Source organism: Schistocerca americana, chromosome 1 (assembly GCF_021461395.2).
Source record: "Schistocerca americana isolate TAMUIC-IGC-003095 chromosome 1, iqSchAmer2.1, whole genome shotgun sequence".
NCBI classification, from domain to species: Eukaryota; Metazoa; Arthropoda; class Insecta; order Orthoptera; family Acrididae; genus Schistocerca; species Schistocerca americana.
The window spans coordinates 1,016,312,362-1,016,328,602 of NC_060119.1; the positions used below are offsets into that span (position 1 = coordinate 1,016,312,362).

The 16,241-nt window shown below is 43.7% G+C and overlaps 1 protein-coding gene across 1 annotated transcript in view; it reads left to right on the forward strand.

Annotated features, from left to right (window-relative positions):
- Nucleotides 1-16,241, forward strand: part of LOC124596014 (probable E3 ubiquitin-protein ligase HECTD2) — a 381,240-nt gene that overhangs the window by 279,332 nt on the left and 85,667 nt on the right. Inside the window, exon 9 of the mRNA XM_047134973.1 lies at nucleotides 4,380-4,528. Coding sequence (XP_046990929.1) covers nucleotides 4,380-4,528 — 149 coding nt within the window. The remainder of the gene's footprint in view (nucleotides 1-4,379; nucleotides 4,529-16,241) is intronic.

Consider the following 16,241-nt stretch of genomic DNA (forward strand, 5'->3'; position numbering starts at 1 on the left):
TTCATCTCACACATTGACCACACCTTCTCCACCTATGTTATTGCCGCCGACCTCAACATCCATAGCCGCACTCCTGCTGCCCTTCGGCGGTGGCATCAGTTCCTCTCCACAATCCAGGGTGACCTTGTTCCCATTCCCCAGCACACCCGACCCGAAAGTAACACCACCCCCGATGTTGTCATTGCCTCCGCCAACCTCCTTGGGCGTATCACTGTCGCCGTCCTGGACCCCACAGGTAGCGATCACCTCCCTGTCCTTCTCACCATAACGTCTGCAAACCGCCCCCCTCCGACTCCGCAACCTACACCCCCTCCCAAGGTCGTCCATGACTATCGCCGTGCCAACTGGGATGCCTACCGGGACTCCATCTCCACCCAGGTCGAAAGCCACCCTCTTACCTATCGCCATCCTGACGACATCATCCGCGCCTCGTCCTTCCTTCAGAAGGTAATTACTGACGCCGTGGAGGCCCATGTTCCTACTAAAACCATCCACCCACACCGTCCCACTCTCCCTCCGCGGGCTGTCCTCCTCCTCCGTGAATCCCGCCGCCTCTATCGCTCCTTCCTCCGCACTCGTGACAGGGATACACTCCAACGCCACCGGCAAATACAGCGACACGTACAGAACCTTATTACAGCAACGAAACGCCGGGACTGGCGCCAGACCTGCACACGACTCAATGCCACCCTCCCTATCAACTCCTCCAAGTACTGGTCCGCCTTCCATCGTCTTACTGGTTCCCTTTCCACTCCCCACTACCCCCTTCTTCATAACGATCGCCCCCTTCCAGACAACCTCAGTAAGGCCAACCACTTCGCTTCCCACCTTTCCGAGGTCTTCTCCAGCCCCGATGATCCCCACTTTGGTTATTCTCTTTTCCCCACCGTCATGGAACGTGCTGATACCTCAGTCGCTCCACTTGCTCCTAGTCTCCAGTACTTGGGGCAGTTGCCCCCCTCCGACGTCAACACTCCCATCACAGCACAAGACATTAAACTTCTCCTCCAGTCCAAACGCAACACGGCCCCTGGTCACGACTGTGTCACCTACCGTCACCTTCGAGAAAGCCCCTATTCCTTCCTAACTGTCCTCGCCCATCTCTATAATGTCATCCTCTCTACTGGCTTCTACCCTGACCTGTGGAAGACCTCCCACGTCCTCCTATTCCTCAAACCCAACAAACCCCCTTCTGCCGCCTCTTCCTATCGTCCCATCTGCCTCACCTCCGTCTTCAGTAAGGTCTTTGACTCCATCCTCTCCAACCGTATCCATCGGCACCTTGCTCAACACGACCTCCTCCCCCTTACCCAGTGTGGCTTCCGACCCTCCTTCTCTGCTGACGACCAACTCCTCAACCTTGTTCACCTTCTGTCCCTCCAGCTCAACTCCCGTCGCTCCGCCATTTTTGTTTCCCTTGACCTCCAAAATGCCTATGACCGTGTATGGCATCCCGGTCTCCTCTTTAAACTCCAAACCTACGCCCTGCCTATCAATTTTGTCCGTCTGGTTGCTTCCTTCCTCTCGCACCGTCCTTCCTATGTCACCCTCCACAACACCAACTCCTGTATCTTTTATCCCACGGCTGGCGTCCCCCAGGGTTCTGTCCTCTCCCCTCTCCTTTATCTCTTGTATACAGCTGATATGCCCAAGCCACTCCCACCAGTCCACCTTCTCCAATATGCTGATGACACCGCCTTCCTGGCTCTCTACCCTACCCTTCAACGGTCTCAACGTACCCTCCAAACCCACCTTAACCAGTTCACCACTTGGTGTGACCAGTGGTTCCTTCGTCTCAACCCCTCCAAAACCCAGGCAATCATCATAGGCCGCACCACTCGCTCCTTTCGCCTCCATGATTTCTACCTCACTCTTTATGGTCGTCCTATCCAACTCACCCCCACCCTGAAATACCTTGGCCTCACCCTTGACCGACACCTCACCTGGACCCCTCATCTCCTGACCATTCAGCAGAAAGCCCATTCCCGCCTCCGCCTGCTGAAACTCCTGTCCGGCCGGACATGGGGATTGCATCCTTCTACCATCCTCCACACCTACAAATCCCTCATCCGTCCTATCCTCTGTTATGCCAGCGTCGCCTGGATCTCCGCCCCCACCCGCTTTTACAAGGCCCTCCAAATCCTTGAACGCCATGCGCTCCGCCTTGCCTTCCGTATCCGCCTTCCTTCCCCCACACGGCTCCTGTATGAACTGATCCCCTTCCCCCACTTCCTCTTGTTCCTCCAACATCTCCGCATCCTTTACATTGTTCACAGGGTTGATCCCCCCCACCCTCTGGTTTCCTCCTTCCTCTCCACCCCCCGCCCGTTGCCGCGCCTCTATCGCTGTATCCCTCCCTCTCTCCACCTCCACACCATCCATCTCCTTCATCAGGGCAATTTCCAACGCCTCCCCCTCCTGGATGACGAACTTTGCCGTGACATATACCCTTCCTTCCAACTTTAACCCGGCCTTGTTCCCCCCCCCCTCCCCAGGGCCCCCTTCTCCTCTTTCCTCCTTCTCCCAGAGCGGATTTTCCTCCATCCCCCCCTCCCCTGAGACCCTGCACCCCATACTTGCCTCTCTCCTTCCCACATCCCTCCCTACCTGGCCCTCTTCTGCGCGCCCCCCATTCCCCTCCCCCATCTCTTCCCCTCCCTCCCTTCTTCAGGTCTCCCTCATCTCCTTGAACCTGGCAGATCCTCTGTATTGATCCTCATCAGTGTGCCACATCAGTGTTGTGTTTAGTGCTGTTTCTCGTGTGCGTCAAGAGGTGTGATTTTAATTGTGTACTGCCTTGAGGTTCACCGTCAGTGTTACGTTGTGTGCTATGCCATCCGTCAACACCTTTATGCTCCAGTCATACTGTGCCTTGTGTTCTTTTAATCGTCGCAGTGTGTGGCTTTTTGTGTGTGCTACTTTTAAACAGTTTTTTATCTCCATTTTACAGTCACCCCGGTTTTTTTTTTTCTATTGCCTTCCATGATGTTCTCCCTTTCTATATCTATGTTCACCTTCTTCTCTCCTTTGCTGTTTTTAAATGTCTTCTATTGTTTTGTTCTATGTCTTTCGGCTGAAGAGCAGCGCATATGCTGCTGCCAGCCCACCCCGTTGGGGAATTGAAATACAATAAAGAAAAAAAAAAAATGCACCTTCGATTAGAACAGTTTACAAGTGGTTTCAAAATTTTCGGAGTGGCCATATGGGCACAAGTGATGCTGCACGTTCTGGATGCCCTGTGGAGGTTACGACTCCAGAAATCATTGATAAAATCCATGCTATGGTCATGGATGACAGAAGGGTTAAGGTTCGTGAGATTGCTAGTGCTGTGGGCATCTCGAATGAACGGGTACATAATATTTTGCATAAACATTTGGGCATGAGAAAGCTATCCCCAAGCTGGGTTCCGCGATTGCTCACACTTGACCAAAAACGGAATCGTGTGAATTGTTGCAAGGATGATTTGCAGCAGTTCAGAAAGAATCCGCAGGACTTTAAGCGTCGTTTCGTCACTGTGGATGAAACATGGATACAATACTATACTTCTGAGACCAAACAACAATCTAAACAATGGGTTACCAAAGGAGAATCTGTACCAAGAAAGGCGACCATCTTTTGGTATTCGCAAGGGATAATCCTCATCGACTATCTGGAAAAGGCTAAAACTATTACAGGTGCATATTATTCATCGTTATTGGACCGTTTGAAAACCGAGCTGCAAGAGAAACCCCGGCGATTGGACCGCAAAAAAGTCCTTTTCCATCACGACAATGCACCAGCACACACCTCAGCAGTTGTGGTCGCAAAATTAATGGAAATAGGATTCCCACTAGTTTCACATCCCCCCTACTCTCCAAATTTGGCTCCCTTGGACTACTATTTGTTCCCCAATTTGAAGAAATGGCTGGCAGGACAAAGATTTTATTCATACGAGGAGGTGATTGCAGCAACTAACAGTTATTTTGCAGACGTGGACAATTCCTATTATTCGCAAGGGATCAAAAAATTACAACAGCATTGGATGAAGTGTGTAGGTCTAAAAGGAGACTACGTCGAAAAATAAAAAAGGTTTACCCCAAACATGTAAGTAGTTTTTATTTTTGCACGGACTTTTCAAAAGCCCCTCGTACGTGAAATGTGTTCGCAGTTGCGAATATGAACAAACGCGAATGACGACATATGAAACTATAAATGCTGAAGCTGGAATATTTCACGACGTTCCACAACAAATTCCTCGGTATTTCAACAGAAACTGATCGAGAAAAAATTTGTTTCATTACTTATTGAACGCTCCTAGTAGTATTTTATTGTTCCACGGATTTAATTCTTTATTTGGGGGTATTTGTAGGCAACTGCTACGTGCCGCTGCGTGTTTGCAGGTTGGAGGTGGAGAAGCTGCGGCTGATGGTGCGCCACATCTTGCAGTTCATCACCATCCGGCAGTTCCCGCCGGCTGACAAGTCGCTGCCCCCACTGAGCAAGAGCCGCTGGTGGATCCCCACCGCCACGCGCGCGCTGGCGCTGATCAGTGAGTACTCAACAGTCACACTCCCAGGCGTGCAATGAGCTGTCCACTGAAGAGAAAACCCTAACGCTAGCTGGTACACCGTTGCTAATCAAGACGATATTTGACGTCGAGAATGCTATGGTCAAATAGTTCTGGTGTACAGAATAACTGTCTGGATCCCAGATTTCCGTGCGAATGCAGGATGCATGCATGTTTGCATATTTTGGTCATTTGGGGATAAATACATAAGCCGAAATTCTTTCGACAAAATAGTACGAATTTAGACATTTATAATGCGTCTCTTAAAATTTTCTGGATTCACTAGTCATATTACAATAACTTGCATGACAGCAGTGCGTCTAAAGTACACACACCAGCCGGCCAGGGTGGCCGAGCGGTTCTAGGTGCTACAGTCTGGAACCGCGCGACCGCTCCGGTCGCAGGTTCGAATCCTGCCTAGGGCATGGATGTGTGTGATGTCCGTAGGTTAGTTAGGTTTAAGTAGTTCTAAGTTCTAGGGGACTGATGACCTCAGATGTTAAGTCACATAGTGCTCAGAGCCATTCGAACAATTTTTTTACACACACCAACAAATGTTTTGCGTCACTCATTCATTTCGAAATTCATGGTACTGAAAACAAAAACTGACTCTGATGCTTCCGTATGTATTCATTTGCAATGTCATCAAATCACCAAATGAAAAAAACAAACATCATTTATGTAACTACAAAACGATCTGTTTCCTATGGGAGACGTGAGGGGGAGGGGCGGGGGGGGGGGGGGGGGAGTTCTCACAGCACTCCTGAGGAACGTCAGTACTGAGTGGAACGTCCCCTTGCTCGGATGGAAGCTTGATTCCGCCGTACGATATCTTCGATGAGATCATCAAGCCCTCGTACAAACTGTTGTACTCTCCAATTGCGATTCTGTGTCATTTTAATTTGAAATTAACAACAGCCTCAGTTGCAACTTCCGGCATGGTACCTAACGTGGAACTTGTTGTAGTTCTATTATTATTTACTTTCTTGTTATACAGCCGTCTCACCTATTCCATTCATAGGAAAAGTTTCATATAAAATAGGGCGTCTTCTAAAGAACCAGGGATTCTAGACAATTTTTTCTACTAATAATAGTCTGCAGAAGAACCTGATGCACACTTTTAAAAAGCCTAAAGATAAATTGTCATTATCCGGAGTTTACAAGATTACACGTGGCAGTTGCCCGAAATTTTACATCGACCAAACAGGAAGAGCCCTACTAGCAAGATATAAGGAACGTATCCCTACTAAAGTTGGAAATGGCACGCGTGGTTCGACATTTGCTGAACACTTAGTGCAAACGGCTCACTCACCCAACCCTCCGGATAATACTCAGCTCTTGCATTGCGAAGTGAAAGGTACGCGGTTGGATATTTTGGAAGAAATGCAAATTTTTAAACAGTTACTATATGATAAAAATAACCTTCTTAACGACCAGCTGCAGCTGCGGAACAAAAACTTTTTTGAAGGTTTTCAACCGTTATTCCATCCGCCATAATTTTAGGGAGTAATCATTATACCCTTGCCAACATGTTTTTAGCACTCCTGTTTGGTGAATAGCTGGGATTATCTGGTATTTCAAACCCGTAGTTATCCTCATGCGGTAAAGTTCGATGATTAGCTCGAATATGCTGGGTTGGCTTAAAACAGTAAACGCATTGCTCCCATATCTTTGTTCCTTACCGGACAACGTATACGTCAATTTCTTTAGCCGCATCTGGTTATCCATAAAAAATTTTAGTTTAGGAGTACATGTTGGTACCAGTGTTAACAAGTACGCATGACACATTATCGCGCATGCGCTCTCGTGGCTATTGCCAGTTCCAGTACAACATCCGTTGCTGCAGTCGCGAAGTGGGGCCGAGGCTGTTTCCCAGATAAGATATTGCAATATGACGATGTATTACTATATTATAGTTTTTAGTTTTCGACGTTGTCCACTATGGACAAATCGTAGTTCCTTTTATTCTGAAGAATGTTGGGTTATCCCAACTGAAACCTAGGTAAATCCAGGTAAACATTGCAACTGAGGCTGTTGTTAATTTAAAATCAATAGTTACACAGTTGCTGACAGGATCGCGACATGCTGAAAATATTAAGATTCTGTGTAAGTCGTGTAGAGTACATGGTCGTTGTAGAAGTCCAAAAACAACTTTTTTCAATCGATCCCACATATGTTCATTTGGGTTAATGTCCAGGGAGCATGCAGGCCACTCTACTCTGGTCATCCAAAAATTCTGAATCAACGTGTTCATGGGAACTAGAACGATGAGCATGCGGCTTATCATCCATAAAGATGAAATTGTCACCAAAATGTTTGAGATACATTCCCGCTATTGGCTGCAGAATCTCGTCCCTGCACCGTAGAGCAGTGAGGTTGCCCTCAACAACAACGAGAGGTGCTACTGTGGCCTCATGTGATGCCACCCCAGAACATCACTCCATCACCACCTTGTTGTAGTTGTGGGACACAGCGCTGGAGGCATTCGATGTTACAAGGTTGTCTCCAAACACATTGTCTGCCATTGTCAGGGTACAAACACATCAGAGGTTTGTCCGTGAACAGCATTCGACGCCACTCCTCGGGCGTCCATTCTGAATGATTTCTTGCCCACCTGTAGCGGATTCTACTGTGTTGTGTTGTTCGACATAGTATCAGCTATGGTCGTCGGTAATGGAGATTCGCATCATACAGTCGTCTCCAAACAATCTGATGCGATACATGACGTCATGTAGCCTCTTCGAGCACCCAATTCTATTCTGGAGCACTCTTTTCGTTTGACACGAAAGTCGTAGATATCGATGATCCCGTGCACCTGCCGAACGTGGACGGCCTCTGTGTTGTAAGTCCTCAACACTAACTGTCGATAGGAACCGATTCCATGTCCATACAACATAACTTTGACTCCGGTGCAAACGTCGAGCAATGTCCTTGGTTGACAAGCCTTCTGCATGTAGCGTGATGATGACTACCCAATCACTAGTCGCGACTGTTCTTCGCGGCATGATGAATTTCACTCTCCTGTTCCACAAACCTCTACAATGCGTCCCTAATGGTGCTTTACTTTCAGCTGAAATGTTGCAATCCATTCGAGTGTAGGTAGCGCTGGTGGTAACTGTGTTAAGGTTTGCGAACAACGTCAGGGCTGATTTCCAATCGGTACAGGAACAGTCACAATAGCAACTCACCTGCACTAGATGTCGGGCTGATGGAATACGTTTGTTGATGTGTGTATAACAATGCGAATACGCTGATATCTTCTACAAAGAAGATAAATAGATGCATAAAATACACAGCTTTGATAATTCTGACAGCCTTAATTAAATCATATGGTGACAGTTTTCACTATTAAAGGTATTCTAGAAGGCACTTGCCCGTTTTGCCGCACTTAGAGACATATTGCCAGATTTGTCTTTGCCACCACAACCTATTTTGACCAGAGGTGGTACCTACTTGGATAAATGCTGACATCTTTTACTGTAATAGTTTCAGTTATGTAGGTAAGAGACCGCAATTTACAGCTAATTTATTGAATACATCTTAAGTGCATTATATTGAAAAGCTTTAAGTTTCTGTGCCCTAAATGACTTTTGTTCGCTTTTACGTCGTAGACACTTCTGCAGCTACTTATGCAGCTTTCTTTAAAGACACTCAAGTGGCATTCAAGAAAATAGATTTGAAACAAGGCCTGATTTACATCAAATTAAATTTTGCGCATTTGCCTGCAGCAGTAACGAAGTGTGAAGCCATAGGTCTACCACTGTTGTGATCTATGACAAAAGGTTGAAAAATCTTCGTAGTTATCCTAACGAGAGGTAGGCGTTGCAGTTAAAGATAAGCTGAACAAAGTTATCGGATCAGATCTTGATTCTGAGTTTATGAAGATTGTGGCGAGTAGCTTAATCAGACGTTGTCCGAAATTTCTTCACGTACCACATAAGTATGCTCATGTTACTCTCTGTCATGTATAAAGGTCATTTTACGAGTACAAAAAATGATCTGTCACAAACATATGCGCTTAAGTAAAAAAAGTAGAGAAATTAATCGTTGTGCAGTGTTTTAGAGCAAAATAATAGAAAGAAATACAGAATGGAATTTTGATTCCACTTATTTGTATTGTTTTGCTGCCTCGTTGTGAATTTTTAGTGATATGATACTGCATGCATGTATGTTTTGCGATTAGATAGTGGATGGAAATCCGGGCTCTACTGATGTCCCTTTGATGTGATGCAGTGAGTAAACAACTGGCTTCGTATTTGCAAGAATGTTCAAGCTCTATATGGCTTGCCAGATGGGTTCCCCAGTAATTTTAGATGAATACTCGGATGTTTACTCGAACGGGACCGTGGGTGACACTCTCCTCTATCTATCTCCAAATCAGCTTACAATGCATGTATCTTGACTTCAGTATATTTTACTGCACTCCCTTACCATTTCCCTACCTAGCAACCTCTCTTCCCTCCTTAATATGTATTCGATCAAAGTCACCCAGACAGGCACTCCTGATATTTTAGTACACTTCTGGTGTTCCTCGCGACACTTTCTCCTCGTTCTACATCTCTGTAAGTATTGCAACACCTAGAAATTGTCATATTCTTGTTCGACCCGTATAATATCTGTCGAGTATTCACATAGCGTGGAACGATCTGCACTTTTCTCCAGTTACGTGGCCCGTTTCTTTGTTTCTTTCTAAATTTGTCGTTTATCGGTTGTATTCATGTGGAATACACTGTTGCTAAAATAGGGAGCGTTCTTCCGGATAGTCTGCATAAAATCGAACTGTTTATCAGATCAAATACCTTTCATCTAGAAATTTGAATATCCCAGTTTACCAAGAACGGAGTGATGGCTCTTTTTTCCTCGAAATAACATGTGTTGGAATATGTGATACTCTCTCTCAAAACAGATGCCAAAGAACTGATAAGCAGATAAAAATTTCTGCACCAGTGATGCTTAAAGCAACCTGCAGTTGATCGAGACCCAGTTGGTACTTTCATACCAGCAACACTCCAAGGCATAATTGAAAATTAAATTAAACTCTTCCTCTGCAGCGAGCATCGAAATTCATACAGAACAGAGCGCAAATTTCTGCTCTTTTAGGTAGTGGTCTTGGTTTTTATGTTGTTGTTGTTGTGGTCTTCAGTCCTGAGACTGGTTTGATGCAGCTCTCCATGCTACTCTATCCTGTGCAAGCTTTTTCATCTCCCAGTACCTACTGCAACCTACTTCCTTCTGAATCTGCTTCGTGTATTCATCTCTTGGTCTCCCCCTACGATTTTTACCCTCCACGCTGCCCTCCAACACTAAATTGGTGATCCCTTGATGCCTCAGAACATGTCCTACCAACCGATCCCTTCTTCTGGTCAAGTTGTGCCACAAACTTCTCTTCTCCCCAATCCTATTCAATACTTCCTCATTAGTTATGTGATCTACCCATCTAATCTTCAGCATTCTTCTGTAGCACCACATTTCGAAAGCTTCTATTCTCTTCTTGTCCAAACTATTTATCGTCCATGTTTCACTTCCATACATGGCTACACTCCATACGAATACTTTCAGAAATGACTTCCTGACACTTAAATCAATACTGGATGTTAACAAATTTCTCTTCTTCAGAAACGCTTTCCTTGCCATTGCCAGCCTACATTTTATATCCTCTCTACTTCGACCATCATCAGTTATTTTGCTCCCCAAATAGCAAAACTCCTTTACTACTTTAAGTGCCTCATTTCCTAATCTAATTCCCTCAGCATCACCCGACTTAATTAGACTACATTCCATTATCCTTGTTTTGCTTTTATTGATGTTCATCTTATATCCTCCTTTCAAGACACTGTCCATTCCATTCAACTGCTCTTCCAAGTCCTTTGCTGTCTCTGACAGAATTACAATGTCATCGGCGAATCTCAAAGTTTTTATTTCTTCTCCATGAATTTTAATACCTACTCCGAATTTTTCTTTTTTTTCCTTTACTGCTTGCTCAATATACAGATTGAACAACATCGGGGAGAGGCTACAACCCTGTCTTACTCCCTTCCCAACCACTGCTTCCCTTTCATGTCCCTCGACTCTTATAACTGCCATCTGGTTTCTGTACAAATTGTAAATAGCCTTTCACTCCCTGTATTTTACCCCTGCCACCTTTAGAATTTGAAAGAGAGTACTCCAGTCAACATTGTCAAAAGCTTTCTCTAAGTCTACAAATGCTAGAAACGTAGGTTTGCCTTTCCTTAATCTTTCTTCTAAGATAAGTCGTAAGGTCAGTATTGCCTCACGTGTTCCAGTGTTTCTACGGAATCCAAACTGATCTTCCCCGAGGTTGGCTTCTACTAGTTTTTCCATTCGTCTGTAAAGAATTCGTGTTAGTATTTTGCAGCTGTGACTTATTAAGCTGATAGTTCGGTAATTTTCACATCTGTCAACACCTGCTTTCTTTGGGATTGGAATTATTATATTCTTCTTGAAGTCTGAGGGTATTTCGCCTGTTTCATACATCTTGCTCACCAGATGGTAGAGTTTTGTCAGGACTGGCTCTCCCACGGCCGTCAGTAGTTCCAATGGAATATTGTCTACTCCGGGGGCCTTGTTTCGACTCAGGTCTTTCAGTGCTCTGTCAAACTCTTCACGCAGTATCGTATCTCCCATTTCATCTTCATCTACATCCTCTTCCATTTCCATAATATTGTCCTCAAGTACATCGCCCTTGTATAGACCCTCTATATACTCCTTCCACCTTTTTGCTTTCCCTTCTTTGCTTAGAACTGGGTTTCCATCTGAGCTCTTGATATTCATACAAGTCGTTCTCTTATCTCCAAAGGTCTCTTTAATTTTCCTGTTGGCGGTATCTCTCTTACCCCTAGTGAGATAGGCCTCTACATCCTTACATTTGTCCTCTAGCCATCCCTGCTTAGCCATTTTGCACTTCCTGTCGATCTCATTTTTGAGACGTTTGTATTCCTTTTTGCCTGTTTCACTTACTGCATTTTTATATTTTCTCCTTTCATCAATTAAATTCAATATTTCTTCTGTTACCCAAGGATTTCTACTAGCCCTCGTCTTTTTACCTACTTGATCCTCTGCTGCCTTCACTACTTCATCCCTCAAAGCTACCCATTCTTCTTCTACTGTATTTATTTCCCCCATTCCTGTCAATTGCTCCCTTATGCTCTCCCTGAAACTCTGTACAACCTCTGGTTTAGTCAGTTTATCCAGGTCCCATCTCCTTAAATTCCCACCTTTTTGCAGTTTCTTCAGTTTTAATCTACAGTTCATAACCAATAGATTGTGGTCAGAGTCCACACCTGCCCCTGGAAATGTCCTACAATTTAAAACCTGGTTCCTAAATCTCTGTCTTACCATTATATAATCTATCTGATACCTTTTAGTATCTCCAGGATTCTTCCATGTATACAACCTTCTTTTATGATTCTTGAACCAAGTGTTAGCTATGATTAAGTTATGCTCTGTGCAAAATTCTACCGGGCGGCATCCTCTTTCATTTCTTCCCCCCAATCCATATTCACCTACTATGTTTCCTTCTCTCCCTTTTTCTACACTCGAATTCCAGTCACCCATGACTATTAAATTTTCGTCTCCCTTCACTACCTGAATAATTTCTTTTATCCCATCATACATTTCTTCAATTTCTTCCTCATCTGCAGAGCTAGTTGGCATATAAACTTGTACTACTGTAGTAGGCATGGGCTTTGTGTCTATCTTGGCCACTATAATACGTTCACTATGCTGTTTCTAGTAGCTCACCCGCACTCCTATTTTTTTAGTCATTATTAAACCTACTCCTGCATTACCCCTATTTGATTTTGTATTTATAACCCTGTATTCACCTGACCAAAAGTCTTGTTCCTCCTGCCACCGAACTTCACTAATTCCCACCATATCTAACTTCAACCTATCCATTTCCCTTTTTAAATTTTCTAACCTACCTGCCCGATTAAGGATCTGACATTCCATGCTCCGATCCGTAGAACGCCAGTTTTCTTTCTCCTGATAACGACATCCTCTTGAGTAGTCCCCGCCCGGAGATCCGAATGGGGGACTATTTTACCTCCGGAATATTTTACCCAAGAGGACGCCATCATCATGTAATCATACAGTAAAGCTGCATGCCCTCGGGAAAAATTACGGCTGTAGTTTCCCCTTGCTTTCAGCCGTTCGCAGTACCAGCACAGCAAGGCCTTTTTGGTTATTGTTACAAGGCCAGATCAGTCAATCATCCAGACTGTTGCCCTTGCAACTACTGAAAAGGCTGCTGCCCCTCTTCAGGAACCACACGTTTGTCTGGCCTCTCAACAGATACCCCTCCGTTGTGGTTGCACCTACGGTACGGCTATCTGTATCGCTGAGGCACGCAAGCCTCCCCACCAACGGCAAGGTCCATGGTTCATGGGGGGGGGGGGGGGGGGGTTTATGTAGCACTTACCAAATTTCAATTATGGGTGACTCAACTGCTGACCGATCTCAATTAAACTATATCATATTTAATTTGGTACATAAATATCTTGCACATCTCAACACACATTTAGGAAAACGGTAAAGGTGTATGGTAAAACATGCTGAAGGCATGATACATGTTAATATGGAGTACTTTGAGTTCAGACCACTTCGAGCAGTGTTCAACAAAATTAACGATATTCTGGATCTAATTAAATTCCAGATAAACTGCGTTAGTATATGTTTACTGTACAGTTCACATCCATTTCGATACATCGTTTATGAGTGTGGCAGCATTAGTTTGTCATTTGTATGATTTGATGTTTTTATTCTGTCGTTGATTATAAAAATCAGATTCAATTAAAAAAACTAGAGTTCACTTAGTGTCATGCAATGCTATGCTGAACTCGTGACGTCAACACTACAATTTGGTATCCTCATTTATTACGCAGTCCATTCGCTGCAATTTTTTTTCCTGTAAGAGTTGCGAGTAATATTTTGTAGCTGTGAACGGTCACTTTCGACCAGGGGTGGTCAAGAATTTGGCTTGCAAGCCGTGCCTGGCATGCATGCCATAGCGCTAAGACTGTAGATTTCCCCAACCACACGCTACGCTGTCAGCTGCAAAGGGGGAAAACGCGGCAAACGCGCCGTATTTAAATGGTGCTGCACCCGTACTGCATAAAACTTGGTTTCAAATTTCTCAACAACATAAATCACAAACAAAATAAATTTTCTTTATTACATACTTCATTATTTCTCGCACGCTGAAAACATAGTATAATTTTTATCTGGTACAAACTATCGTCATGTAGACAGACGGAGTCAATTTCACAGATTTTAGAACTTATATTCCGTCGTAATCATGACTTATTTAGTTTCGTAATCGAAAAAGATCCTTTCGCACACATGCTAAGATTGAAACTCATTACGGAGACGAAGAAACTGTCCCTGAAGAAAACACTGTAGTCTTCCTGAACAGTTTTAAGGTGGAAAGATTTGTCTTTAAAACGGGAATTTCATAACACATAAATCAGTTACAACTGCACATGTACGGGGTCGCATTCTTCTGAAACGTCAAACTGTCTCGAAAACTGATGTGAGACTGGCATTGTCCTCAAAACGTTTAGAAAACTATCCTTGTAATTATTTCTAGATCACAATAATTTTTCTCCAAATCTCGCCTTTTCTTTAAAGCCATTGATCTTATGGAACAAAACTGTGTTTGTTAGAATTTATCCCTTTCATAACGCTGTTTTCTTTTTAAATGCATCCTCACCAAATCAGAAAGAGGTTGTTTCTCACCGTGCATTGTTTTACTATGCGCAGCCTGCATTGAAGTCCACGTAAAATGTGTCTTTAATCCATTTCGGATTTTCTAATTTGCGTTCCTGCACTCCTTTTTCCTTCATAAATTCAACAATAGCGGGCTGTAAATCGAAAAATCGTTCCTGGCATGACCTTGACGTATGCAACTTATTTTGCAATAACTTATAAAGTCTCCTAGGGGCCGGTGCTGGGGCCGCTACTACTTCTGATTTTTGTAAACGATATGCCTTTTAGTATTACAGGTGATTCTAAAATATTTCTGTTCGCTGGTGACACTGAAACGTCCCCTTAGAAAAATTATACATGACTGTGCTTAAACTGACACGCAATATTTTTTTAGCGCAACGCAATCTGACTTTCAATAATCCCTACAAAAGAATGGCCCTGACTAACATTAACCTATACCTTTCACAAATCACTTACCTCACAAAAATCTTCGTTACTCGAACTACTGCAATACAGCGAGCGCTACTACTGCCAGCTAAATAAAAGATTCAAATTACGGAAGGCAGTAACTACTGATAGGCGTAGTTAGCAAATGAAAGATTTTAATAGAGAACAAACAATGTATTTACCTTAATAGTCATAATATATATAGCAGTTCACGACATCCATTCTTACAAATGTACTGTTTCTGATGGACACACTTCCAGATTATCCATTCTCAAAAATCCGCCATCTCACTTCCCCACATACACCAATGCTGGCGGCTCACCTTCAACTGAGCAACGCTACGCGCTGTTAACAGCCAACAGCCCAACGCTACAATAGCGAACAACAATGCAAACCAGCCACAGACTGCACACAGCACATCCAGTGATTTTCATACAGAGCGCTACGTGGCGTTACCAATATAAAAACGTAAACAGCCTACTTACATAGCCCCCAAGCTCCCCACAAAAAATTTTGCAAATTGTTTTGGGCAGTGGCCAATACATATTTGAAAAATTTTTTCATAATTACAGTAACAAAGATATCAAATGTACACACTTATTGATACAATGTTGGTCAAAAGCTAAAATTTTCTCACAGTCCATAAACACAGTCCTGATCGTTCATCACAGTAAAATTGCAGTGTTTTTCTCAAAGTCTGAGCAGTAAAAGAAAATGCACACGGAAGTAGTGGATTTCCATGCAGTCTTGAAGAAGTAGTGTTGTCCTTCCAACGGAAAGACAGTGCTGACTCTTGACATGCAGACAGGTAATGGGCCACAACAGAGCAAACCCACACCAGAGTCAGTCGAAGTTTTGAAGAATATTGGTAGGTAGGTTATCACAAAGCAGACCCACTGTAGTCCTTGTAGAGAGTATGGTATTGGTGGGTCATCAGAGATGCAGACCCATTATAGTCCTTGTAGAGACGGCCAGCAGACATCTATTGCGACTATGCAGGTGCACAATCACCATCGAAGAGTCTTGCAGAGAATATAGCAAGTCCCTAAACCACCACTTGTGCATGCATAAAGTTTTTGGAACTGTCCTAAGAAGTCTTGCAGACAATATAGCAAGTCCATAAACCATCACTTGTGCACTCACAAAGTTTTTGGAATCGTCCTTAGAACCAGCAATGCTGTTATCCAGTCCCTTGCTGAATTATTAACACCCGTGCAAACACTAACAGTCCCTACTTCTCACATATTGTCCATATACTATGACCAACAGAAACGTGTGCAGTGATATGTAACTTACAAGTCACTTAATTTGCTGAACTGGTGTCCATTACAATTTTATAACATGAGAATACAATAACAAAGGTACAAAATACATCATTAAAGAACATAACAATACAGATAACATTTGTAGTAATATGGGCTTTACAAAAGAATAGAAATAAAATATATATCAGTATTACAGGAATTATGACATAAGAACATACATGAAAGACCAGAATAACTTTTGAAACATCAACTTCACA